The sequence below is a fragment of the Choloepus didactylus genome, chromosome 7, assembly GCF_015220235.1.
Source record: "Choloepus didactylus isolate mChoDid1 chromosome 7, mChoDid1.pri, whole genome shotgun sequence".
NCBI classification, from domain to species: domain Eukaryota; kingdom Metazoa; phylum Chordata; class Mammalia; order Pilosa; family Megalonychidae; genus Choloepus; species Choloepus didactylus.
In genome coordinates this window covers 120761948-120789472 of record NC_051313.1, presented here as the reverse complement: position 1 = coordinate 120789472, position 27525 = coordinate 120761948, and the positions used below count along the sequence as shown (strand labels likewise).

Genomic DNA, 27525 nt, shown 5'->3' with positions numbered 1-27525 from the left:
CATGCTAGAAAGTGGCTCCACAGTTTCTGATATCCTGAGTATCTCAACCACAGCCTCCAAGAGCACCACACTCTCTGTTTCAGCATCTGCACCCAGCGTAGTTTCCTCCACAGCTTCTGGGCACAACAAAGCTTCCACCTCACCTTCTGGATCCACAGCCTCTAGGGTCACCACAGATTTTCCTTTGACTTCATCATCCATCTTGGCCTCCATCACTGTGTCTCTGAACTCTTTACAGCCACCGCCATTGTGCTGACCATGGCCACTGACACTTCCACTCAATTCCTCACCAACACCGTTGTATCAGGTACTAACTACCACTTCTCTAAGCACACACATTTTAACTCCAGTGACAACCACCACCTTTTCATCTGTTTCTATCATCTTGACTCTAGACCTCAGACAAACCACCACACCAATTAGATATAATTCTGTTCCCTCTTCTTGGATCCTACTTTTTTCTACTCTGGCCTCTTCACCCTTTGTTTAGTGCCCACCACTTCCATTTCAATCAGAAACACCTCTTTGCAAATATCCTATCATCACAAGTTAATTATAATCTATCACCCATACTCACAACAAAGCTACCTCAACTCTATTTGTCAGATACTCTCACTACTGTGCCAAATACTCTCAGCCCTATTCAACCCACCAGCTGTAACACCACCACTTCATAAAATTCAATATATTGACCCCTGGTGTGAGGGCAGGCAAATTATTCCTTGTGGACCAAATCTGTCCCTTTATTTGTTTTTGTAAATAAAGTTTTACTGGAACACAGCTATGCCCATTAATTTATATACTGTTTATAGCTGCTTTCTAGCTACAAGCAATGTTGTGTAGTTGTGACAGAAACCTGAAAGTCCTAAAATATTTACTATCTGACCCTTTATTTCTATAAATAAAAGGCTTGGTTTGCCAAGCCTTGTGTCACTCCAAGACCAAAAACAATTTTTTTTTTCAGACTCTGGCACATCTGAATAAAGCCACATGTGCACTTATCATCACTGTTCATGTTGGTTCTGAGTCTACCCACTTTGTTCTGTGTGTGTATGGTTCTGTGTGTGGTGCATGGTTGTACACACGTATATGTTTTCTCCATCTGTCTTCAGCCACCCACCTGAAATGCTTCAGAAGCCCCGGGAGGGGACTTTCCAGAACGTGAGAATGGCCAAATTTTAGAGTGAAATGAAAGTTAGAAATGTTTTTTCTTTTTCCTTAAGAAAATTGGGTCATTGGTGAATGAATTTCAGGGCAGGGTGACTGGCCCTCTCCTTATATCAAATTTTTACCCCTTCTGATCCAAGCACAAGCATTGCTCCTGAAGCCTCCACCACCTCTGTCACTGGCATGTTAGCTCTGCCCTCTTGGCCTTGAGCCCACCCACTCCTATCCCTGTGACCACCCCCTCCATTTGGTTCAGGTTCTTTATATCGTTTCATTTCGCATCCCCACTTTGGTCAAGAAGATTTTCTCAATCCCACGATGCCGGGTCCAGATTCATCAACAGTAGTCATACCCTGCATCTCCAGGGAGATTAACACCCCTGGGAGTCAGGTTCCATGTAGCGGGGAGGGCAGCAAGATCACCCACCAAGGTGGCTTAGTTAGAGAGAGAGAGACCACATCTGAGCAACAAAGAGGCACTCAGGGGGAGACTCTTAGGCACAATTATAAGCAGGGTTAGCCTTTCCTTGCAGCAACAAGCTTCATAAGGGCAAGTCCCATGATAGAGTACTTGGCATACCAAGCCGTCAGTCCTCAGTGTTTGTGAGAACATCAGCAACAATCCAGGTGAGGAAGCCCAACACTTCTACATTTTCCACCAGCTCCTCAGGGGGGCCCTGCATACATGTTTTTATTTTCTGCCCAAATTACTCTGGGATGGTCACTATTTCACTCTAACCTATGCAAACCCACCATATCTCACTTCCTATTCAAAGTTCCATGTAATTGTGGTGTCTGAACAAACTGACTACAGAAGTTATATTGTTTAGAAAATATAGCTCCTGCACCAAATAGACATCTCTTCCCATGGTCTCACATGGAAGTTGAAGTTTTAACACACAGTCAGTTTCAACCTTTACCCTTTGGCCCAATTTGCCCTAGTCTTACCGAGATCTGCTTCATTCATATCTCTAATTGAAGTCTGGGCTCTTTTTCAGCTTTCTTTTTTTTTTTAATTTGCTGTGTGCACTGATACTGACATTCATATCTGCCAACCTCTAGCTCTGAGCTTCAGGAGAACAGCTTCTCTTTGGAATCTCCCAATTTGCACATCATGATCTGTGCCTTTCAGCCTTTGGATTTCTACTTTTTTTTTGTTTCTTCAGAATGTGATGTGACCAGAAATAGGAAAAATGATAGTATAACTCTTAAAAATTGCATATGTGGTAGCAAGGCTACATGCTATTTATCCATTTGGGCATTCTTTTTCCCTCCTTTCTCCTTTGTCATTGAGTGCTTACTATGTGCCAACCATTATGCCAGGTGACTTTAAGTACACTATCATTTAGTGATCAAAACAATCCTTTGAGAACTTCCACTTCTGGCAACAAAAAGGATAAAGTACATTAATCTTTCTCTGAATGAAAGCAACAAAAAGTGGTGGATAAAGTATTGAAAAATATCTTTGCAACAGTATCAATTAGCTGGAAATGTAGTAAGTAATACTTAGTTCAATATCTGAGAGAAGGCAGAGACTCAGAGAGGTGATGGAGGTCTCTGAACTAGCCTTTGCATTGAGGGCACTGCCAAACCTGATGAACTTGAGCTTATCTTCCCAAAGTTTCTTAGTGGTTAGGCTATAGGAGACAAAGTCCAGGGCATGCCCAAGGGGTGGAATCTAATAGGAGACCCTAAATAAAGCTGAAACCCAAAAGGGTTACACCTTTAGGCTATGGTTAAACCCAGTAAAATGCATTGCCCATCAAGCACAATGGGAACTATGAGAAAAACATCTGTCTCTAAACTTGGCACTGAGTGGAAGGGGTGAAAACTCTCCCCTGAGAATTTATAATTACACAACATTGTTCATTTGGGTTTGTGTCTTCAACTCACACAAACTGAACGGGTCAGAAAACCCTCTTAGACCCACTTAGTGCCCTCCAGGTCTCCTTCATCTTTGGGAGACTCTTCTTCCCTGCATCTTTGGCTCCTTCCAATGCTATGTGACAAGCAAAGAAGTCACTGGGACAGTGCTACAAATTAAAATCTAAAAATACATTTGGCATCTGTGTATTTATGTTTGTCTTTTTGTCTTTCTTTTGCCTTTATTATTGCATGCTTATTATGTTCCAAACACTGTGTTGGTGCCTTTAAATACCCCATCATTTATTTTTCAAAACAGTCCAGTGAGAACTTAAATTTATGGTTATACAATGGCCTAGGTGACTTGACCGAAAATACCCTGAAAAACTAAAAATTCTGGATTAAAAAACTCTTCCTAAGTAAATCAATGAGTTTGCAGGAAATAAGGAATGTTAAAATTTAAAACTAACTTAAGGTGAGAATCTAAGAAGATAAAGGGAGTTCTGAACCAACTTTTGCCAAACTTAGAGAATTTAACCTTCAGGCAACACAGCTTCACTGGGACCAGCCCAAGGTTGGAAATCTAGTAATAGGCCCTAACATAATTCCAGAAACTTCAATGAGGGTAAACTAAAAATAAACCCACCCCTTTACCAAGGAAATGCAAGCAAATTGCCTGTCTGTAAACTTGGTAGAGGGTTGGGGAGGAGGACTTATCTCCTGAGAAATAAATTGTAACTACAACAATACTTCACATGGTTGTGCAGTCCTAAGCCATGCAGTCTGGGTAATTCAAAAGACCTCAGTCCTAGAATTTAATTTAAAATAATCCTTGAATGGTAATGCCTCCATATCCTTGGCAAAAACAGATGCAAATTCTCCAGGGAGGATCATATCTTCTTCATCTCATGCTTCAAAGAACTTCTACAGATAATATCCAGGATTGTTTGAAACTGTATGTACCATAGAAAATCATGTTCTTAAAGCTAATCCATTCTTGTGGGTGTGAACCTATTGTAAGTAGGAAATTTTCATGAGTTAAGGCATGGCCCAGGGTGGGTCTTAATCTTCTTTCTGAAGTCCTTTATAAACCCAGATGAACACAAAGAGAAAGCCACATAAGAAAGAAACTGAAAGCAATGAAACTGGAAAAGAAGGGAGAGATCATCATACACTGCCATGTGCCTTGTTATGTGACAGAGGAGTCCAGGATCGCCAGCAGTGTCTTCTGGAAGAAAGCATTGCCTGATGATGCCTTGATTTGGACATTTTTCTCGGCCTCAAAACTGTAAGCTTGTAAGCTAATGCATTCTCATTGTTAAAGCCCACCATTTCATAGCATTTGCTTTGAGCATCTTAGCAAACTGAAACAATATTCCAAGAAAACCAAATTCATAGTCATAAATCTCAAATCACAGATCAAAATGGACATCAGGAGTTAAAACCAGTGGGGGTGGAGTGTGGGGTGTGAACCAGGCTAGAACAGATTCACAAAGGCTTTAGGTGTAGGAATTCTTAAATACAGAATATTAAGAAAGTATGTTTAATTTGTGTGTCAGAGTTTTATGGTTGGCCACTGATATCCATTCTCTCCAACTTTAACAAAAGAACTCTTAGCCTTAGTTGGGCACATGTTCACCCAGTTAAAGATTATATTTCCCAGCCCCCTTGTGGATTAACATAACTATGTGAGGGAGGAGCTAAGATGGCGGCATACAGAGGCGTGGAAGACTGTTAGCCCCACCCCGGAACAATTTATAAATGACCAAAAAACTAATAAATAATCTGGAATAACCGCAGGGAGACAAACGTGACTCTCCATTCATCATCCACCAACCTGAATTGGGAGGAATGCCTGAGATCACAGCATAAAATCTGTACATAAAACTGCAGACCTGCACTGAGAGCCAAGAGCCGAGAGCCCCTCCCTCACAGAAGCCTCACGGTGCTAGAGAGCAGCACTCTCTCAGCCCAGCTCCAACCGGGGTTTTAATGTCAACTGCTTAATACAGACAGCGAACCCTCAACAAGCAGACAGAAGCTTTTGGTGACAACTGACCTTGGGAGAGTCGGGGGACATATCTGTCTCAGGACAGGGAGCCCAGAGGATCGGGTGCTATCTCTGGCTGATGGGTGAACCTTGGGAGCTTTTCTGTCCTTTTCTCTCTCTGTGGAGAAAACCTCAGCCATTCTCTGCCCACAGCACTTTTCAGTAAAGACAGCCTCAGCCATTTTAAAATCAAAACACTTTGATCAGCAAAGTCAGAGAAACAAAGAACTTATTGATATGCAGATGACCTCTCTGGAGAGCCACAGGCCACACCCTCTTACACAGGTGGTGACAGGCTGACAGGTGCACCTGCCAGGCAGAAAAACACAGGTGTATCAATCCTCTAAGAAAAACCATCAGGGAAACCTAGATACTGAATATTTCCTCCTTCTGTGACCTGAGCCTGTTCTCATCTGGGAAAACCTGATTGGGGTGGCCTAGGAGGTCAGATACCTAGACAACAGAAAACTACAACCTACACTAAGAAAAACGAACCTATGGCCCAGTCAAAGGAAGAAATGTACACTTCAACTGAGATACAGGAATTTAAACAACTAATGCTAAATCAATTCAAAAGTTCAGAGAACATTTCACAAAAGAGATAGAGGCTGTAAAGAAAACACTGGGCATACATAAGGCAGAAATCAAAAGTTTAAAAAAACAACTGGTTGAATCTATGGAAATGAAAGGCACAACACAAGAGATGAAAGACACAATGGAAACATACAACAGCAGATGTCAAGAGGCAGAAGAAAACACTCAAGAACTGGAGAACAGAACACCTGAAAGCCTACACACAAAGGAACCGATGGAGAAAAGAATGAAAAAATATGAGCAACGTATCCGGGAATTTAAGGATGAAACAAAGTACAAGAATGTACATATCATTGGTGTCCAGCAGGAGAAGAGAAGGGAAAAGGGGCAGAGGCAATAAAAGAAGAAAGAATCAATGAAAATTTTCCATCTCTTATGAAAGACATAAAATTCCAGATCCAAGAAGTGCAGCATACCCTAAAGAGAATAGATCTGAATAGGCCTATGCCAAGATAGTTAATAATCAGATTATCAAATGTCAAAGACAAAGAGAGAATCCTGAAAGCAGCAAGAGAAAAGCAATCCATCACATACAAAGGAAGCTTAATAAGATTATGTGCAGATGTCTCAGCAGAAACCATGGAGGCAAGAAGGAAGAGGTGTGATATATTTAAGATACTGAAAGAGAAAAACCGCCAACCAAGAATCCTATATCCAGCAAAGCTGTCCTTCAAATATGAGGGAGAGCTCAAAATATTTTCCGACAGACAGACAATGAGAGACTTTGTGAACAAGACACCCGCCCTACAGGAAATACTAAAGGGAGCACTACAGAGTGATAGGAGAAGACAGGAGAGCGTGGTTTGGAACACAATTTTGGGAGATGGTAGCACAGCAATATAAGTACACTGAACAAAGGTAACTATGAATATGGTTGAGTGAGGAAGGTTGAGAGCATGTGAGACACCAGAAGAAAGAAGGAAAGATAAAGAATGGGACTGTGTAACTTGGTGAAGTCTAGAGTGTTCAACAATTGTGATAAAATGTACGAATATGTTCTTTTACGAGGGAGAACAAGCAAATGTCAACCTTGCAAGGTGTTAAAAATGGGGAGGCAATGGGGGAGGGATGCAATCAATATAAACTAGAGACTGTAACTAACAGAATCATTGTATTATGCTTCCTTTATTGTAACAAAGGCAATATACCAAGGTAAATGCAGATAAGAGGTGGGAATAGGGGAGGCATGTTAGACACTTGACATTGGTGGTGTTGTGTGACTCTTTACTCTACTTTGATTTAAGCCTACTTTTCCTTTTGCTGATATGTGTGTGTGTATAACTATGTGACTACACACACGTGTGCCATTTCTGGGATCATGCCTTCAAAAGGAGTATGTATGTATGCTTCTGCTGCCTTCCATTTCCCATTGGCAGCAAATAGAGCAGTTGACTTGGACCTAGAGATGAAGCCACATATTGAGGATGGTAGAGTTGTCCTACCAGCCCTTGATGACCTATCTATACGAAAGAGAGAGACTCTATCTTGTTTGAGCTACCATACTTTTGGATCTCTTTTTTTGGTAGTTTAGCTTAACCCCAACTAATATTATTTAAAGAAATAAAAGAACTTACTATAAAAAATTCATCAAGTAGATTTGAAAAAGGATGAAATATAATTTTTAGAAATAAAAAGTTAGTGGTTGAAATAAAAATCTCAATGGACAGGTTTATCAGCAAATTAGCTACAGTTAAAGAAAGAATTAGTGAATTGAAAACTAGATGTAAAAGTTATCTAGAGTACAGCATAAAAAGACAAAGATGCAAAAATGGAAGAGGCTGAGAAAAATGAAGGATAGAATGAGAAGCTGCAACTTACCCTGATCAGGGTTTTAGAAAGAGGGATGGCACACAATCCCACAGAGGAAATATTTGAAGAGATTATGGTTAGAACTGGTGAAAGACCCCAGTGTACAAATTTAAGAAGCCCAGTGAATCCTAAGCAAAAACAACAAATAAAAGAAAATTTGTACCTAGGCACATTGTGGTGACACTACAAACCCCAAGAAAACAGAGTGACCTTTAAAAAATACAGCAGAAAGGAAATATAAATTACCTTCAAAGTGGTAACAATTAAAATTTCATCTGACTTCTCAAGTCCAACAACAGGAGGCAGAAGACAGTAAAATGATAACTTCAATGTACTGAAAGAAAATACCTTCAACCTAGAATTATATACCTAGTAAAAATATCTTGCAAGAATAAGAGAAAAGCAAATACTTAGGAAAAACAGAACCCAAGAGTCTTTGTCACCAACTGATCCTCACTAAAGCCAATTCCAAAGGATATACTTCAGGCAGAAGGAAAGTGATCCCAGGAGGATGGCCTATGATTTAAGAAGGAATAAAGAGGGATAAAAACAGTAAATGTGTAGGCAAATACAAACACTGTATAAAACAACAATAGTGTCTCATGAAGTTAAAAAAACACGATAGATGCAAAATACATGATGACATTAGAGTATGAATTGGGATGGGGTAATAAACAAGTATCCCTAGGTCCATATATTGTTTTGAAGGTCGGCAAAGATATTAATTACATTTAGACTCTGATAATTTAAGCATGCAGGTTAAAATATTTATGGTAACCTCTAAAATAATATAATTGTATATAAACCGTACTTACATAGAGTGACTAAAAGATGAAAATATCCTCAATCCAGAAGGAAAGAAAAAGAGATAAAAGGTGGGGCAATAGAAAGCAGAAAATAATTTTGCAGAGATAATCCAGAACAACGGTCAAAGAATGACTTAGAATCATTAGTTTAGTTAATAGCATGTGAAGAGATTACTTGTATATGTGGGAAAACAATTGTTGTCATCAAAGGAAATACAGGATTTCTAAGTTAAGTGGAGAGAAAGAAGGAAAAAAAAATAGTCTTGGAAAAGAATTTTGTTTTCTTTTCCTTATTAAGTTACTGTTTGGCTGGAAGTTACCAAAGTGGCTAGACAGGGCGGTGTGGCCTTGAGGATAATGTCTCAAGAATCATTTTGAGCAACCTTAGCTAACCAAGTAGATTTTTTTTTTTACCTAATTGATTAATAAGTTATTTCATCTTTCCTGAAATGTTTACAAAGGTACAGTAAAATGTATTAGCTATTTTACAGACTCCACCTTGACCAATAAATAGTCTGGGGCAAATATATTATGTAGGACAATAACCAACGAATTTGTGCTAGGCTGTTGGGCCTCCAAAAAGTGAGTTGTTTTATTAGTTAGTTAGACCTTAGTTAAGGACATATTAGAGATCACACATTCTAGTTCAGAAACTTTTAGCCAGAGTAGAAATTCTTCCACAAATCATTAAAAATAGAATGTCTTGGACCCTTTCTGGTAAGTTCTCAAGTTGAGTTAATAATATTTCTATACTGAATATAAAATAGAATGTGATTATCAGGTTTAAGGTGAGTGTAACACCAATTGGGTTATAGGTGGCTATAAGATTGTTACTAGAGAGTTCTGAGGCCAGATAACAAGTCCAACAGTTGGAAAATCATTGCTATTATTTGAGAAAGGCAAATTAGGGTATTCAAAGGGTTTATAAGAAAGAACCAAGCTCAGAAAAGAGCAAAAGCATTAGAGCAGCAATTTTAATGAAAGTTTTAGTTACTCCACATCCTCTCCAACACTTAGTATGATCAGTCTTTTAAATTTTTGCTATTCTAATAGGTATGTAGTGGATTTCATTGTGGTTTTAATTTGAATTTAATGAATGACTAAAGATTTTAATTAGAGCAGCAATTTTTTAACAAACGAAAAAAGGAAAGCATTAAGAGAAAGAGGAAGAAGCAAATAATAAAATTTAACTATAAATATCAGTCTGTAGTAAGCACATGTATAAGTAAGTCATTGACTTGATACAAAATTCTGGAGAAGAAGCCATCTTCCTGAACCACTGAAATTGAGAGGAAGCTATCCACTTCTGAAAGTCGTCTGTTTTGGGAGGTCTTTTATTACGTGTCAGGGTCAGCTTTCCATTGGGATTGATGGTAAAAAGATCCTTTCAGCATGGTTCTGAGGCTAACTTTTTGGTCATCTTTTCCAATATACCTAATATTCTGGTAGTATATCATACATAGTGGGCCCAGTGATGTCCTTTTTTTTTTTAGAAATTCAGCTTGTAACTATGATTGGATATACAGAATTATTTGTAACAATACTAGCAGGATGAGAAGGTACCTAAGTGGAATCTTTCAGAGGAGGATGTAAGTCAAATCTCATGTGTCTCCCTGTAACTATTTCACAGGTGAGGTGTGGCTGAAAAGTGTTGAGTATTGTTTTGAATTAATGAGGCTTCAACTGCAGGAATGACCCCAGAACAAAAAGGAGATAGAACAAATATCTGCCAAGCCTTTAACTAATTTGGTTGCCACAGCAGCCTGCTTTAAAGATGGCTAATCAATAGCTACATGGTCAGGAGAATGCTAAGTTAAGCAATAGGTTTACGATGATTTATGGGTTTTGAATAAAAACTCCATAAGTATAATAATATTTTCTATGGACAAACACAGAGTTCATAGGGTTAAAACCGACCAGAGTTGGATTTGCTGTAATATTTTTTTAAAAAATGAAAAGGCTTGTTGTGCATATAGATCCCAAGGTAGAGGCTCTGGGATATTTGTTTTTTAAGTTAGCTCATACAGGGGTTTAACTAGTCAAAATCTGGAGAATCTCAAACATACATACCTAATTATTTCTCATATTCCCTTTTTTTTTTTTTTTTTTTTTTAATAAGATGTGGGAATGGCTACCTGGGAAACCCTGAAGATAGTTTAGATATAAAAATACCTTAACAGTTTTATTATTCTAAATATAGGGATGGAATTTAGAAAAGAGAAGGTAAAAAAGGAGACTAGCTATTACATCATATATAAGTCATGTATGCCTAAAGTCAAGAAAATATTACTTTAAAGTAACAATACTTAAAACAACACAGAAGGAAACATTTTTGGAAGTGAGATAATTTTGCTTAAAATTCAGATTTTTTCAAAAGCACAAAATATATTGTCAAATGTCATTATTTTCTGAATTATTAATTTTTCTTTTTTATTTATAAGAATTTTCTTGTATTTATTTTTAAAACTGATTAAGGTATAATCGATATACAATCAACTGTTCATATTTAAAGTGTACAGTTGATTAGTTTTGACATAGGTTTACACAAGTGAAACCATCATCACAATAAAAAAAGAACATATCCATCACCCTAAAAGTTTCCATGTGCTACTCTCTCTCACTCTTCCCTTCACATCCCAGGGAACCACTGATCTGCTCTCTGTCATTATAGATCAGTTTCTATTTCATAGGATTTTGTATAAAAGGATCATGAAGTATGTACTCTTTTTAGTCTGGCTTCTTTCACTCAGCATAAATATTTTGAAATTCATCTGTCTTGGTATGTATCAATAGTCTATTCCTTTTTATTGCTGAGTAGTATCCCATTGTGTGTATATGCCATAATTTATTCATTTACCTACTGAAAGATATTTATTTCCAATTCTCGGCTATTGAAAAATAAAGCTTCTATGAACATTCATCTACAAGTCTTTTTATGGGCATATGCTTTCACTTCTCTTGGGTAAATACCTGGGAATGGGAAGACTGGGTCATATAGAAGATGTAAATTTGATTTTAAGAAACTTTCAAATGGCTTTCCAAAGTGGTATACCATTTTACATTCCCACCAGCAGTTGAAAGTTTCAGTTACTCCATATCCTCTCCAACACTCAGTATGATCAGTCTTTTTAATTTTTTCTATTCTAATAGGTATGTAGTGGTATTTCATTGTGGTTTTAATTTGAATTTCACGAATGACTAAAGATGCTGAGCATCTTTTCACAAGCCTATTTGCTATCTGTACATCTTTGATAAAGTGTCTGTTCAAATATTTTGCCTATCTTTAAAATCAGATTGTTTGTTTTCATATTATTGAGTTTTGAGAGTTCTTTATATATAAGAACAAATCCTAATCAGATATATGATTTGCAAATATTTTCTCTTAGTCTGTGGCTTGCTTTTCATTAGCTTAACAGTGTCTTAAGAAGAGTAAGTGTTTTTAATTTTGATGAGATCCAACATATCACGTTGTAAATGGATTGTGCTTTTGGTGTTATAGCTGATATTTTTGCTTGACCCAAGGTCCCATAGAATTTCTCCTGTTTTCTTCTAGAAGTTTTCTTTTTAGCTTTTAAATTTAGACTTATGGTTCAGAGTTAAGTTTTGTATATGATGTGATATATGAATCAAAGCTCATTTTAAAAATATGATTATCCAAGCATTATAGGATCATTTGTTGAAAAATGTTATCCTTTCTTCACTGATTTGCCTTTGCCCTTTTGTAAAAGTATCAGTTATATATATATATACCTGCCTTTGTATTCTGTTTCACTGATCTATTTTTCTAACTTTACACCAATAACACCGTCACAAGTATTGGACATACGTTTCCATTTTCACTTTTCTTGTGTAAACACCTAGAGATGGAATTGCTATGTCATATGGTAAGAGTATGTTTAACTTTACAAGAAATTGCAAACTGGTTTTGAAAATGGCTGTACCATTTTTCATCCCTCCCAACAATGTAGGAAGCTCCAGTTGCTTCACATACTCACCAATATATGGTGGTGTCTGTCTTTTTAACCTTAGGCATTTTAGTGACCACACAGAGGGACCTCACTGTAGTTTTAATTTGTATTTCTCTGATGACTAGTTAGGTTGAGCATTTTTTTATGTGATTATTGGTCATTAAAATATCTTCTTTTGTAAAGTGACTGTTCAAATCTTTTGTCCATTTTTTAATAGTTTTTTTAAAATTTCTTTTATTACTGAGTCATGGAAGTTCTTTATATATTCTGAGTAAAAGTCTTTATCATATATATGTTTTGAAAATATTTTTCCAAGTCTGTAGCTTGCCTTTTCTTTTGTAACTGTGTCTTTTGATGAATGAAAGTTTTAATTTTGATGAGGTCCAATTTATCAAATTTTTCTTTTCTAGTTTGTGATTTTTGTATCCCGTTAAAGAAATTTCAGCCTAAGTGTCTTAGTTTCCCAGCTCTGATCACAAACACCACAGAATGAGGTTGGCTTAAACAATGGGAATTTATTGGATCATGGTTTTGAGGCTAGTAGAAGTAAAAAATCAAGGTGGTGGTCTCTTCCCAAAGGCTGTGGTGTTCTGGGGCTTGGCTGCTGGTGATCCTTAGGTCCTTGACTTTTCTCTCACATGACAAGGCACATGGAGGTATCTCCTCCTTTCTCCTCTATTTTCTCCTCCACGTGGCTTTCTCTTCATAAAGCCCCCAGAAGTAGACTCAAGAGCCCACCTCATTCAGCTGGGACACACCTTGACTAAAAATAACTTCTTCAACAGGTCCTATTTACACTGTGTTCACACTCACAGACATGGATTGAGATTAAGAATATGTTTTCTTCTGGGATACATAATTCAACCTACCACACTCTCCTAATGTCACAAAGATTTTCTCCTACATTTTCTTCTAGAATTTGAATAGTTTTATATCTTAGTTTTATGTTGATGATCCATTTCCAGTTAATTTTTGTATATGGTATGAAGGGTCATGGTTTCTTTTTTCCCAATAAGAGATCTAGTTGTTCCACCACCATTTGTCGAAAAGACTTTCTTTTCTCCATTGAAATCCCTTAACATCTTTGTCAAAAATCAATTGATAGTTGATTGTGGTGATGAAGCACAACTATATGATGGTACTGTGAACAACTGATTGTACAGTGTGGGATGATTGTATGGTATGTGAATATATCTCAATAAAACTGAATTTTAAAAATCAATTAATCATATATGTATGGGTTCTGGACTCTATAATCTATTTCTTTGATCCGTATAACTACTCTTTTGTTGTCACAGCCCAAGAGGGCCATGCCAGTTCAGAGGCCAAAGAAGACCATGAGCATTTTCTGACACATGAACCTTTCTTTATTCAGGGCTTACTTACAGGGTGAGAAGTCGTGGAGACATCATGACGGCTGTCTCAGTTCCGGCAGGCATCACATTCACAGGAAAGAGGACCCAGCGATGCAAAGCAGAAAGCCTTTCACAAGGGTTTTAGACAAAGACATTCCTAAGGGTGAGGGGAGCCTAGATGCAGGAACAGGTCACTCTGACCTGAGGGGTGGTGCGGGAAGGACTAGAATAACACTTGAACAATTACATTTTGCTCTTCTTGTGAGACTAAGAGCCTCTCACTTCCTGCCTCCTTCCCATAAAGTTACATTCCAAGGTCAATTTACCCTTTTTCTCTTTACTGGCTTAGAAAGACAACAGGTTAAACATTTAGCTGCCTAGGTCATGCAGACTGCTGTGCACCAAAGATCTGCAGGCCTGTTTTGCTCAGGCCACAGGTTGCCACATTTGTCAATATCACACTGTCTTGACTTCTCTAGTTTTAGAAAACGTCTTGAAATCAGTAATGTAAGTTCTCCAGCTTTGTTCTCCTTTTAACAAATTGTTTTGACTAAACTGAAACCATCTGAGCCACAACAACAAAAATAACGTAGCATTGGATTACAACCCTAATTATAAAATGAATATCCATTAGCCCACACTGGTATATATGTGATTAAGTAAATAAATAATTAAATAAAGGAAAAGAGACAACTCTCCCCTACATAAGAATTTCAAATTATTTATATAAATACTCTGCCCTCAAAGAGGTGGCGCTTAATCTCTCCCCTGTTTGAATGTGGACGGCATTTAGTGACTTGCTTCCAAAGAGTAGAGCACAGAAAGCAGGGGTGGGGGTGGGGGGTGTAATTTTATAGGAGAGGAACTTGGCAACTACCACCCTGGCAGGTGACAAATCATGTTGATAGCATATACCCTTGAGGTCTTTCTCCCCAAAACACAGAACCCCAAAACACAGAACCCCAGTCTAAACATGAGAAAAACATCAGATAAACATAAATTGAGTGATTTTTCTACAAATTACCTGACCAATATTCCTCAAAGCTGTCTTGGTCATCGAAAACAAGGAAAGTCTGAGAAAATATTACAGTCCAGAAGAAGCTAAGGAGACCGGATGACTAAATGTAATGAAAAAACACATTAGGAAAAAAATGAGTGAACTGCAAAAAAAGGGTGGAGTTTAGTTAATAGTAATACACCAGTGTTAGTTTCCGTGTTGTGACAAATGTACCATGTAATGTAAAATACTAACAAAAGAGGAATTTGGGTGAGTGATGCATGGAAACTCCCTGTACTGTCTTTGCAACTTTTCTGTAGCTCTAAAACTAATCTAAAATGAAAAATATGTTTAAATTCAATACATTCCTTTGGCTATTCTATGTTCTTTGCCTTTCAAAATAAATTTTAGAGTCAGTTTGTTAATTTCTTCAAAAAAAACCTGATGGAATTTTGATTGGGATTGAATCGCATCTACAGATCAATTTGAAGAGAACTGACATCTTAGCAATGTTGAGTCTTCCAATCCATGAACACAGTATATCTCTTCATTTAAGTTGTCTGTAATTTCTTTCATCCCTGTCTTATAGTTTTCAGTGAACAGGTCTTGCACATATTTTGTTAATTTTTTTCCTTTGTAATTCACGTATTTGGGTGCTCTAGTAAATGGAATTGTATTTTTACAATTGTAGAAATACAATTGACTATTTTTATATTGAGTTTATCCTGCACCCTGAATAAACTCACTTATTAGTTCTTATAGGATTAAAAAAGATCAAAATCTTTAAAAAATTGATTTCATAGGGTTTTCTCCATAAATGATCATGCCATTGACAATGTTGAACTTTACATGAGCCCTGTGCTCCCAGAAAATAGCAAAGATTAAGAAATACCATCACCCCCATCTTTGGTTTTCTGAACACCCCATCCCTTCTGTGTTCTGAGAAACAGCTTACCACAAAGAATCACCCTTCTCCACATGGCTTAGATAAGACTTGCCTTCCACTCTTTCTCCTGATTCCCTAAGACTCGCCGATGACTCCTTGTTTACCTGTGACGAGACCAAACCCAGGCCTTTCCTCTTGGCCTGACCCTGTTTACAGGGCCAGACCCTTCCCCCTTCACCCCTAGCCAGCTGCCCATTCTTCATCTTATGAGTGATTGACTAAGGTTGGAACTGTGGATCTCCCGGAAACTAGACAGACATAGAGGGATATTTTTTTGTTCAGATGAGACTTCCTCTGACTGCAAAACAATCCCAATTGTAAATCATCCCACCTGTAACTTGCTTATCCCTCCCTATAAATGTCCTAAGGCAAAACCATCCCACTGAGATCCTCTGACTTTTGGATTTGGGTTCTTTTTGTATTGCAATAGCCTGAATAAAATCAACTTCCTTACTTGTTCCGTTTTTGTCATTGACACCATCCAGAAATTTTCCTTTTTCCTTTCCAGTCTATATGCCTTTTCTTTTTCTTTCTTTATTGGAATGGCCACACTGCATAGTTTTGTTTTGAATCTGGCAGGGCAATCTCTTTTCCAGTGTCCCTATTTCTTAAAATAAAGACATTGATGGTCATCAGTTTTTTTTTTTCTCAAGGGCAGAATTTTCTCAGAGTTTGAGGAATAATTAACTTGGTTGGTCTAGCTATCAGAAGCCCTCATTTTCCTGACAATTTTCTAATTCGCATTGATGTTTCTTCTTTTTCCATTTTTAGCTTTGATTAAAGTGTCCTAAAGCAACAATTATTTGGAATTACTTAATCATTTAGAGATTTCAGCATATCCATCAATGAAAGCTGGCACTTTTATGCAAGGTATTTGGGTTCCTTTCTTTTCCAAGACTACCCTCAGGCATATAACTTTATTAAAGTCAAGAGTTATGGTAGGGGACCATAATATATTGACATCATCCTTCGCACGGAAATTCCATTTAAAGAGATATTGACCATAATTGAGGCCATGAAGAATAAACATGGAAAAGGAGTTCTGGGGAGGAGGAGGAGGATGCAGATCCTTAGAGTTAGAGGAACTCATCTCAAGGTGCACAAAAGACAAAAACACAGATAACTGTATCTATGGTCAGAAAGACAAGACAGCAAATTGGTGGCATAAAAGTGGCATGAGTGACTTTTCAAATCTGCAGTTGAAACCTACCAACTGCCTGTTGCAAAAATTTGTGTGTCTCAGTGCCAGGAAATAGTAGAATAATAAATATGAACAGACAAAAAGGACTAACAAACCAAATTCCCTATTGTCTACCTCCTGAAAGTGATCGCGACGGTCAGAAATAGATGCTCATGGAGCCGTCACTAATAAGCACAAAGCAGAGGCAAGTGCAGAGCAGAATCAAAACGAGACTTGGCTGGTAACGATGGGTGTGCAAGAGCTAAAGAACTTAATAACTGCACCTGAGACCCACCAGACGCATCAAAGGATGAATGCAAGTTTCTGCTGCCTAAAATAGAAATGCTCAGATGGATGAATCTTGGTGGAATGTGTAAGAAATAACTTGACATGAATAACTCAGTGCTTAGTTAATGGCACAGAGGAGTTTGCTAGCATGTGAGGGAGAGCAAACGGCAGTCTGGAAACAGTGAGTTTTGTTTTCCTTTTCCATGGTAAGTTGGTGATTGGCAGGAAGCTATCAGAGGGGCCCTTTAGGGCAGCTTTCCTGGAACATGCTGACAGGTCATCAGGAAAGTCAATTTCAGTTCTGTGTGAAAGTTCTGAGAAATCTTGGGAGTTCTGCTGTGGAACATTCGTGACCAGCTGTTTCTGAATGCTGTCCTTCTTCTAGCATAGCTACCTTATTTAAGCCAGGAATCCTCATCATAATTCCACACTACCAGTAATTACCATAAATATAAATGGACTAAAAAATGTCAGGTGAAAGACAAAACCATAACATTTCAGAAGATAATATAGGAGAATAGTTTTATGAGTTCAGAAAAGGCTTAAACATAAGCTATTAAAGAAAATCTTGCTGGATTTCATCAAAAGGCACCCAAAAGAGTGACAAACAAGACACAGATGGGAGACGATACATGTGACACATATTACTGTAAAGGATTAATACCAGAATTTATAGAAAACTTCTTTCAAAAGAAAAAACTGAAACGATACATAGATGAACTTAAACAGGCACCTTAAGGAAGAATCTTATTGTTCAGTTAATAATAAAATATACTCATCTTCATTAGTAATCATGGAAATGTAAATTAAAACCATAGTGGGATATTATTCCATACCCACCAGATAGGCAAAACTTAACGTCTGATGTAAAGTTGATGAGGCTATGGAACCATGGGAATTTCCATACTGTTAGTGGGCTTGTAAATTGGAACATGACTTAGGAAAACAAGTTGACAATATTTACCAATAAATATGTGCAGACCTCAAGGTCCAGCAATTCTGTACCTACTTATATGTCCTGGAGAAACTCCTGCCCCTCAGCTCAGCTCATCAGAGCCTTTCTATGCTAAACCAGGTGCTCAGGACTTCCTGACCAGAAACAAAGTTGAGCTAGAACAGGTTTCTGGCCCCAACCCTGCCTCAGAGGGTGGGTCCCCTCTTTTCTGACAACCTTGATCTCCTTAAGCCATCCTACTTCCTGCTCCAACCTAGCCCAGTGCCCTGCCTCCTGTGATTATGTCATTCTCCTTTCTCACCTTCCTCTTGACCCCCACTCTATTCCTCCCCAGGCTCGGTATTGTCTTGTCACCTAAACTCAGCTGGCGGAAGCAATGCGTCAAGTGCCCAACCCTTTCCCACCCCATATGAAGCTATAAAGGTCCCAGCAGCTCTTCCACAAGAGAGAAATAGGCGACAACATCGAGTGGAGAAAGCCTAAGGAACCCAGGCGTCCAGCGCTCACCTCTCGCCTCCCTCTCCAAGCTCGAGGTTCTTCCCAAGAACCCATCCTTAGGAGACCCAAGTGCTTGGAAGCTCCAGCTTTTATCTCTTCACCTTGAGCTTTCTTTTCTCAAGAAATTCCTGTTCTCTGCCCTCTAGGTCTTGGTCACATCTGAGATCCAGGTTTTTGGCTTTCCAGCCACAAGAGGCAGATCAAGATGCAGAAAGGAAAGATTCCCCTTACCTTCTGGTTACTAACGCATCTCCTACTTTTAACAGCTGGTGAGTGATTTTATTTCAGTGGATCTCAAAACCTTTGAGGGGTGGTAAGGAATAGTGACCACTGCTGGGACGAGCTCCAATTCTCTTCCAGAAAATGAGAATTATTGTTTTACTCTGATCACTTGAGTCTAACCATGTCAGAACATAGTATTTAAAGACTGGGCTCTGGCCTCAGATTTTCTAGGTCTGAAACATGCCTCCTTCTTTTAGGTGTGCACTTTGGGTGAGTTGCTTAACCTCTCTGTGCCTCAGTTTCTGCATCTATAAAATGGTAACAACCTGCATGATATGGGGACTTAAATATTCAGAACAAGAAGAGTTGGCTGTTGTTTTTGTTTTTAATATCACAAACTCAGTTTTTCCCCTGTGCCTAACTCTGATTCCACATCAACTTCAGTTAGACTGAGACTGAGGAGAAAAGGATTTAAGAGTCAAACTGACTCCCACCCCGTTTCCATGCCTCTATCACTCTATTAAACGCTTCGTGGACCTCTTAAAAAATTAATCATTTTCAACCAAATCAGCCTTCCTAAAATTCTGACTCATTTATTCTGTTCTCTAAAACTTCTCTCGTCAAACCCATTTCCCTATATCACTGGCTACCTGTACCCTTGGTCATCTCAGTTTCTTATGTCATTTCACTCATGATTCAGACCTTAATCTTAGACTTTGGGGGGATTCCCAGAATAGAGCTAAACTCTAATCCTATGTTAGTTCAAATGAGGCCGAGGGGAAAATATGCATGTGGTGGGTGAGGTGAATGATCCATAAACAAGAAGAGAAAATGCAGGCTCTGGGCAGCCCTAGGGCCCTAATCCTTCTGGGTGGTGAGGGGCAGAAAACAGGCCCAGCCCTAACTCCAGCTGAGCCTCCAAGAGGGTTGAATGGCTTCTCTATAGCTGTCGACCTTGGTTTTCAGCCCTTAATCCTGAGAAATCTTATTCATTTAGGCTACAGATAATTTGTTCTTCTCCAGCCTTTACCATAGAGCTGCATAACATTCTGAGAAATATTATCCAAGAAAAAGAAGGGAGCAACACTTCTTTTAGAATGAATGAAGTAATATAAACCAGTTTCACCCGGGTCCTACAATTCCTTTATGATACTTTTATCTGTGTTGGGTCTTGTACAGAGGAATATGGAATAAGTTTATCTATCAGGAAACTAGATCATGTAACCCTGGCTTTGGGGTGAGTGGGAGGTGACTTAGCATGGTATTTAAAGTGCAGATTCAATAGCCTGGATTCAAATTTCTGTTCCACTACTTATGAGCTGTATAGTCTTGGGCAACCTTCTTAACATTTCTAAGCTTCAATTTCTTCATCATAGCTTGTGATAATGAGTATCTATGTCATAGGGCTAAAGTGAGCATTAAGTAGAATTACCCATGTAATTAATAACTAAGCAATGAGCAGAAAGTATATATGTTCAATATAAACTTGTCATTATTTACAATTATCATCAGGCATAACCACCAATGGAGACAGCACAGCTGCCTCCACTGGATCCAGCACAATCTCCAGTGATACTAGCACAGCTGTCACCACTGGATCCAGTGCAACCTTTGGTGGGACCAGCACAGCCACCAATGCTGGATCCAGTGCAACCTTTGGTGGGACCAGCACAACCTCCAGTGGGACCAGCACAGCCACCACCACTGGATCCAGGGCAACCTCCAGTGGGACCAGCACAGCAGCCAACACTGGATCCAGCACAATCTCCAGTGATATTAGCACAGCTGCCACCATTGGATCCAGTGCAACCTTTGGTGGGACCAGCACAGCCACCAATGCTGGATCCAGCACAACTTCTGACAGTGCCAGCACAGCTGCCACCATGGGATCTAACACAACCTCTGATGGGACCAGCACAACCACCAATGCTGAATCCAGAATAACTTCTGACGGATCCAGCGCAACTTCCGGTGACACCAGCACAATTGCCGCTACTGGGTCTAGCACAACCTCCAGTATGACCAGCATGGCCACCAATGCTGGATCAAGCACAACCTCCAATGATACCAGCACAACCACTAACCCTGACTCCAGCACAGTATTCAGTGGGCCCAGCACAGCCACCATCACTGGATCCAGCACAACTTCCAGCAGACCTGGCACAGCTACCAATGCTGGATCCAGCACAGCCTCTGGTGGGTCCAGTACAGTCACTAACACGGAACCCAGTGCAACTTCTCATGGACCCAGCACAGCTACCAATGTTAGATCCAGCGCCACCTCCAGTGCGTCTGGTACAGCCACTAACCTGGGATCTAGTACCTCTGGTAGAACAAACACAAAAGCCAACACTGACTCTAGTGTAACTTCTAGTGGTACTAGCACAATTGCCAACACTGGATCCAGCACAGCCTCTGATGGAACCAGCACAATGGCCAACACAGGATACAGCACAGCCTCCAGTGGTTCTAACACAACTTCCAAAAGAATTAACACAAGTGCTGCTACTCCAGTGGATGACATGAAGCCTAGTGGGTTCCTGAAGCCATGGGAAATCTTCCTCATCACCCTGGTCTCATTTGTAGTGGCCGTGGGACTCTTTGTTGGGCTCTTCTTCTGTGTGGTGAGTGTCTAATATGTAGGGAAAGTGTCTGGGGGAAGGGGCAGCAGGGACATAAGGAAATGGGGGCATGAATAGCAGGAGAGATTTACAAAAGAGAAAGAGCAAGTTAGAACCAGAGGAGCCAATCAATATGCTGGGGAAAATATTGACCTTTGAGGAAGAGGAACCAAAAGAAGGAATAAAGGCTGGAGGAAGGAGTACTAGGTACAAGAGATGGTTGGAAGGCGGGAAATCTTCCAGAAGGAGCCCATGGTGAAGGCATGGAAAAGGAAGATACTTCTATGGAACTGTTCACCTTTCTTTTTGTAGGGAAACACCCTGTCTCCGAGAAACATCTTCAGCCCAGCTCTTTACCGCCCTCATGGTCCCAACCTTGGCCCAGACCCTCGAGGGAATTGAGGAGCTCACAACAGGCCTAGGTGGAGCCATAACTCATTCTGGAAGAGTCCAGTGTCCTCAAAAGCCATGGAAATGAGTAGGAGATAAAAAGGGGCCCTGAGCGGCCTCTGAAGCCAGAAGGCTGTATTCTTCAGGGAGGACGCAGACCCGGGGAACTAGAAACCGGAGTTTCTTTTCATTCATCCTCAGAAGTCCCCCTCCCAGCTTTGTTTGGGTCTCTGATAGCCCTGAGAAAGACACTTCCTCCCTCTCTGTTGCTTCTACCAGGTTCTGGGAAGATGTGAGCATAGGGGTCATTTAGCTAAGAAATAAACACATGAACATACATGAGAGAGAGAACCTATGTTGTACAGGTGAGTGTGCGTCTATAGCTCTGAGCTGAATTTTTCAGTTACATGAGAGAATCCTCATGCTGGCTTCCATTTGGCATTCAAAATTTCCACAGTAAAATCCAGAGACCCTCATTCATGTCTGTCCTCATTTTCTAACACTTCTGGCTCCAGATAGGGCCACTGTATCCCTGTCAGGAGAATTAAATAGGGGAAGAGGGCTGGGGCCCGGATTCTATCAGGTTGTGGTACAAAGACAGCCTAGAGACAAGGTGGAGAAGGCACCGTTTCATGTTCATGCACAGTGGGGTGGGGCTTGATCACTTAAAGTCACAGTTCCCAGGGCATTTACATTTGTTCCACACCTGGGCTACTTACTAGAGTGACACTTTTCTTTCTCAGAGTGCTCCTTATCTAACAGCTTTCAGAAGTAGGAAGAAAGTGCTTCCTGTTTTACAAAGGGAAAGACGTTCTGGTTTCAGATCCAAGTGCAGCCTGCTAAGTTCTAACCTGTCAAGAGGCTCAGAGCAAAACCACCTGGGATGAAGTGTGAGGGTCTCCAAAATCCTCTCCCAGGAAGGCTGCAGGTATCTCTTTCATGGGTCCAGGGGAGGGAGCTGCCTGATCCTCTATGCCTTGGAGGGCAATGGGGAGATGTTTTGGAGGGCTAAGTTGCTCAGAATCCACAAGGCAGTGAGAGGGCTCCTTCCTGGGACGGAGATCACGGAGGGAAAGCAGTTTGCTGATGGGTTCACCCAGCTCACACCAGCGGGTGCTGCACCTCCACCATTCATTGGATTTCTCACGTGGGCAAACCAAACTCTTGGACCTCATCAGTGAGGCCACACTGAGGCATGAGCAGGCTAATAATAATAATAGTAATAATAACAACAACAACAACAACTTCACTTAAAAGGGCGCAGCAACTGGAAGGAGAAGCCAAGTTAAATACCCCGACAGGTGGAACTTTAGAAAGCAAATGTGAAAAACATGAAAATAAATACTGTCAGGCAAGGGGATCCAGTTAGATTATTAAAAACTTAAAAACATGAATTTTTCAAGCTTAAAATTTTAATAGACAAATTGAAAGAGACTAGCCACTGTTGAGAATGAAGTTAGTAATTTGGATAAACAACTAGAAAAATTAGGACAGATTAGGGCAATACAGAGATGGAAAATTTATAAGACATTTGGAGGATAGATCCAGAAGGACTAACATGCAAATAATAAGGTTCAAAATGAAGAAAAAAGAGATTGATGAAAGGAAGAAAAGGGACAATAGAGAAGAAAGATTTTAATCTGCGGATTGAAAGGGTTCACCAAATGTAACTTTAAAAATATACTGAAACCCTTGATATGTATCCTTTAAACAGGTGAATTATATGGTATGTAAATTATATCTCAATGAAGTTGTTAAAATATTATTGCTAGGAATATCTTATATACTTTTTAAAAATTAGAGCAGTTGTAGACTTACAGAAAAAATCATGTAGAAAGGACAGAGTTCCCATATACCCTCTTCCCACAAGCAGTTGTCCCTTTATTAACGTTTTGCATTAGTGTGGTACCTGTGTTACAACTGATGAAACGATATAATTATAATTATACCATTACTACGGTCCATAGTTTACATTGGGGTTCATTCTTTGTGTTGTACAGTTCTATGGGTTTTTTTCCTGATAACTTATATACAACCTAAGTTTTCCCATTTTAACCACTTTCAAATATTCAATTCAGTGCCATTAGTTATAGTCACAAAGTTGTACTTCCATCACCATCATCCATTGCCAAGACTTTCCCATCACCCCAAACAGAAACTTTATACCAACTAAACATCAGCTCGTATTCCTACCACACCTGTCCCCTTGTAACCTTTATTCTACTCTCTGACTTTATGACTTTGTAAATAAGCAGAAGGATAAAGCAGACCTCTTGTCCAGACAGGCTGAAGAAGATCTGAGCCAGGAATGGTGAGGGTGAGGGGCATAGCAGCCAGAATCTGGGACTCAGTCATTTCCCAAATAAAACTTTCAGCACAAATTGTACAAGGATGAATTTCAAAACTATGTTGTGTGTTTACAGATCGTTTACTTGTACATAAGTGTTTGGTCCCTGAGATTCCTTACACTGTGATACATGAATCTCTTCTCTTAAACGAAAGTCCTAAGCCCTCAGCTCCTGCGTGTTCTTTCCTCCACCGTCATCAGAGCCGACTTGCACAACAGGACTCAAACCATGATCTCCAACCGGTCAGTTTCACTGGTGTAACCTGCTCCTAGCTCATTAATCTGCTAACTTGTCCCTTCTGATGACTATTGCATCTGTTCTTTCAACTTCTCGTGGCTACGCCTCAGAAGCTACTGGGTGATTTTATATTCCGGGCCCTTTCTAACAGTGACAGCTCCAGAATTTCTATACAGGAGGGGCTTGGGGAATCTGGTTGGAAAGAGAGAGCCAGGGGACCAGACTTGAAGTCCTGTTTGCATATGACACACTCTTCAGCTGGACTGCTGATTCGATTCCTGCCTCTACTGCTTACTAGCTTTGTGAGTTTATCCAAGTTACTTGACATCGTGACTCCGTGACTTAGTTTGCTCCTTTGTAAAGTGGAGACAATAGTAGCACAGGGTCTTAGGGTGGTTGAACACCAACCCAGGTTCCCATTTGACCTGATGGGATGACAGGAAGCTCAGGAGAGACCAGCTAGCAGGACCCGTGTCCCTCATGCATATTACCAGACAGAGGCATAAATCCTCCCCATCCACTCAGAGGACATGGAGAAGTGGATGGGGGACCCCTACAAAGGGGAAAAACAGCCCTGAGAGGGGGCATTGAATTTCGTGCAGACTGAATATTTACTCAAAAAATAAGTTTTACTTTTTTCTTTTTTTAACTTTTTAAATTGAAGTTGAAAATATGTGCAATAAAGTGTGCAAAGAGTATACATCACTCTCGAAGACAGTTGTATAAAAATGTAGCTTATGAGGGGTGACAATGGGATTGGGAAAGCCATAAGGACCAAACTCCACTTTGTTTAGTTTATGGATGGATGTGTAGAAAAGTAGGGGAAGGAAACAAACAGACAAAGGTACCCAGTGTTCTTTTTTACTTCAATTGCTCTTTTTCACTCTAATTATTATTCTTGTTATTTTTGTGTGTGTGCTAATGAAGGTGTCAGGGATTGATTTAGGTGATGAATGTGCAACTATGTAATGGTACTGTAAACAATCGAAAGTACGATTTGTTTTGTATGACTGCATGGTATGTGAATATATCTCAATAAAATGAAGATAAAAAAATAAATTAAAAAAAAAGTAAAAAAAAAAAAAAAGAGTATACATCACAGGCATTCACCTTGTTGAATTTTAACAAATGCACACACCCACGTATCCATGGGTGATGAATACATGCAGCGTTCCCACCACCCAGAAGGCTTCCTCTGGGCCCCTCCCCACCACCACCACCCCTAGAGGTAGTTCTTCTTTTGACTTCAATCATCACCAGTAGAATTTTCCCTCTAATTGAATTTCATATGAATGGAACCATACAGTATGCGCTCCAAAAGAGACCCTTTTAGAAGTAAATGGAAAACTGGATTACCAACATTTGGCAAACTTAGCTCCATATCCCCATCTCTTGCCACAGCCTTCCCTGCCATTGGTGGGAACGAGAGCCCTCAAACTAAACCAGATAAGTTGTAGCAAATCAAGTTACATTTTTTCCCTGCACATGAGTTATATGGTGTACATTTTAACCCACTGCTAGTTGCAAGACCTAGAAATAGGGACCCAGGTGAGTTAGGGCCCCAGACCCATGCTGAAAGAGCCATTGCCAAACATAGACCAGGGGTTTCTGGAGCTGCACCCTCCACACCCTCCAAGTCCTCTCCCACCCTACTTGATGCGAGAAGTGAGAGGTTCACTCAATGTCCACCTTCCCCACCCTTGAAAAGTCCCAGGAGAGTATCGCTCACAGAGTGAAACTGCTTTGCCTCTAGGAACAAACACTCTGGAGAAAACCTCACGTATGCCTGACAGTCTTCACACCCTCCAAATCCCCCTTTCCCTAAATAGACATCTATTGACCTTTAAGATTCGTACTTCCTTTTCTTCTCTTCCTTCTTCCTTCTTCTATAAAGGCCTCCCACTCCAGAAATGAGGCATAGCCAAAGAAAACAGGTTTCAGATCCTCTCTGGTTCAAAGGGCGGGTCCCGTCTGCTCTGACAGGTGTGAGCCCCTCATGCCGTCCCCCTCCCTGTTCCCCCTCACCCTGGGCCCTCTGATCCTGCCAGCTGACCCCAAGCTTCCACCTTGATGCCCACAGGGAGCCATTCTCCAAACAGTCCTGAGCTGCAGAAAGCAGAGTGCAGAGTTGCCCCTCCCTGGGGGTGGGGGAACACCCAGAAATCCTGGCCTCCTCTACCCAGTAGCTACTATAAATGCCATAGTATGTCCATGGAGAAAAATAGGAGAAAAATAAGAAATCAAACTGCAGAGCAACTTGTGGAGCTCCCATATCCCATGTGCTCCCACCTCACTCTGACACTGAGTGGCCTTCGGTTCTTTCTCTGCAACTTTATTTTCCATCAAGGCCCTAGGAGAATGACCCCTGACTTTCTGCCTCTGCAGCCCATCTTTCCTCGGGACCCCAGGCATCCTAGATGACAACTTCCCATGTGAATCATTTCAAGATAAGAAGAGGAAAAATCTCCCCTGCTTTCTGGGTCCTGTTGCCACTTCTCTTTGGATGCCTGGGTCCAGATCAGCAAATTATCATTCAGTGAGGGGCGTGGAAGCCACAGAGAGTCTGAAGGAGATGGAGCCCCCTGCCCAGGCCTGAGTTTTCTTCCAGAAGCAAAGATGAATCATTCCTTCTGTCCATTTCTGTGAAAGCCAACACGAACCCCAACTCCACTGACCAAAACTCTGATTCTACCTTCCCCTTGAAACAAATCTATGCTCATCTCCCCCAGCTGGGTGGGCACAAGCAGGGGTTACCTCACTTCCCTTTGTATCTTGGATAAACATTTTATTTTTAATTGGAAAATCCTAATTCTAATGACATCCTTAATTCTAGAACCAGGAATATTATCAAGGATAAGGAAGGATATTTCATAGCTGTAAAGTGGTAAATTTCCCCGTAAAGAAGGGGCAAAAAACAGCCTGGCAAACACCACCTTAAATTAATCAATTTAAGGTGATCCTAGGGAACATCATCAATAATAGAGCACACTGAAATTATCTTCCACCTGATAAAATACAATGAGGAAGAATACAACAGCATTCCAGTGGTATTCCTGCCAAAGAAAATCTTAATCTAATTATGAGGAAATATTGCACCAACCCAATTTGAGGGACATTCTACAAAACAGCCGGCCTGTAATCTCCAAAGTGCCAACATCATGAAATTCAAAGGAACACTAAAGAATTCTTCCAGACTGAAGGACACTAAAGAGACATGAAAGCTAAATGCAAC

General features: G+C 40.0%; 1 protein-coding gene across 1 annotated transcript; it reads left to right on the top strand.

The window, feature by feature from the left end:
• Positions 1 to 258: 258 nt before the first annotated feature.
• MUC21 (mucin 21, cell surface associated) lies at positions 259 to 21880 on the top strand. The gene is given in 3 exon segments (XM_037844697.1): positions 259 to 307; positions 20210 to 21321; positions 21631 to 21880. Coding segments are annotated over 3 exon segments (1338 nt in total). The 3' UTR covers positions 21808 to 21880.
• Positions 21881 to 27525: the final 5645 nt, after the last annotated feature.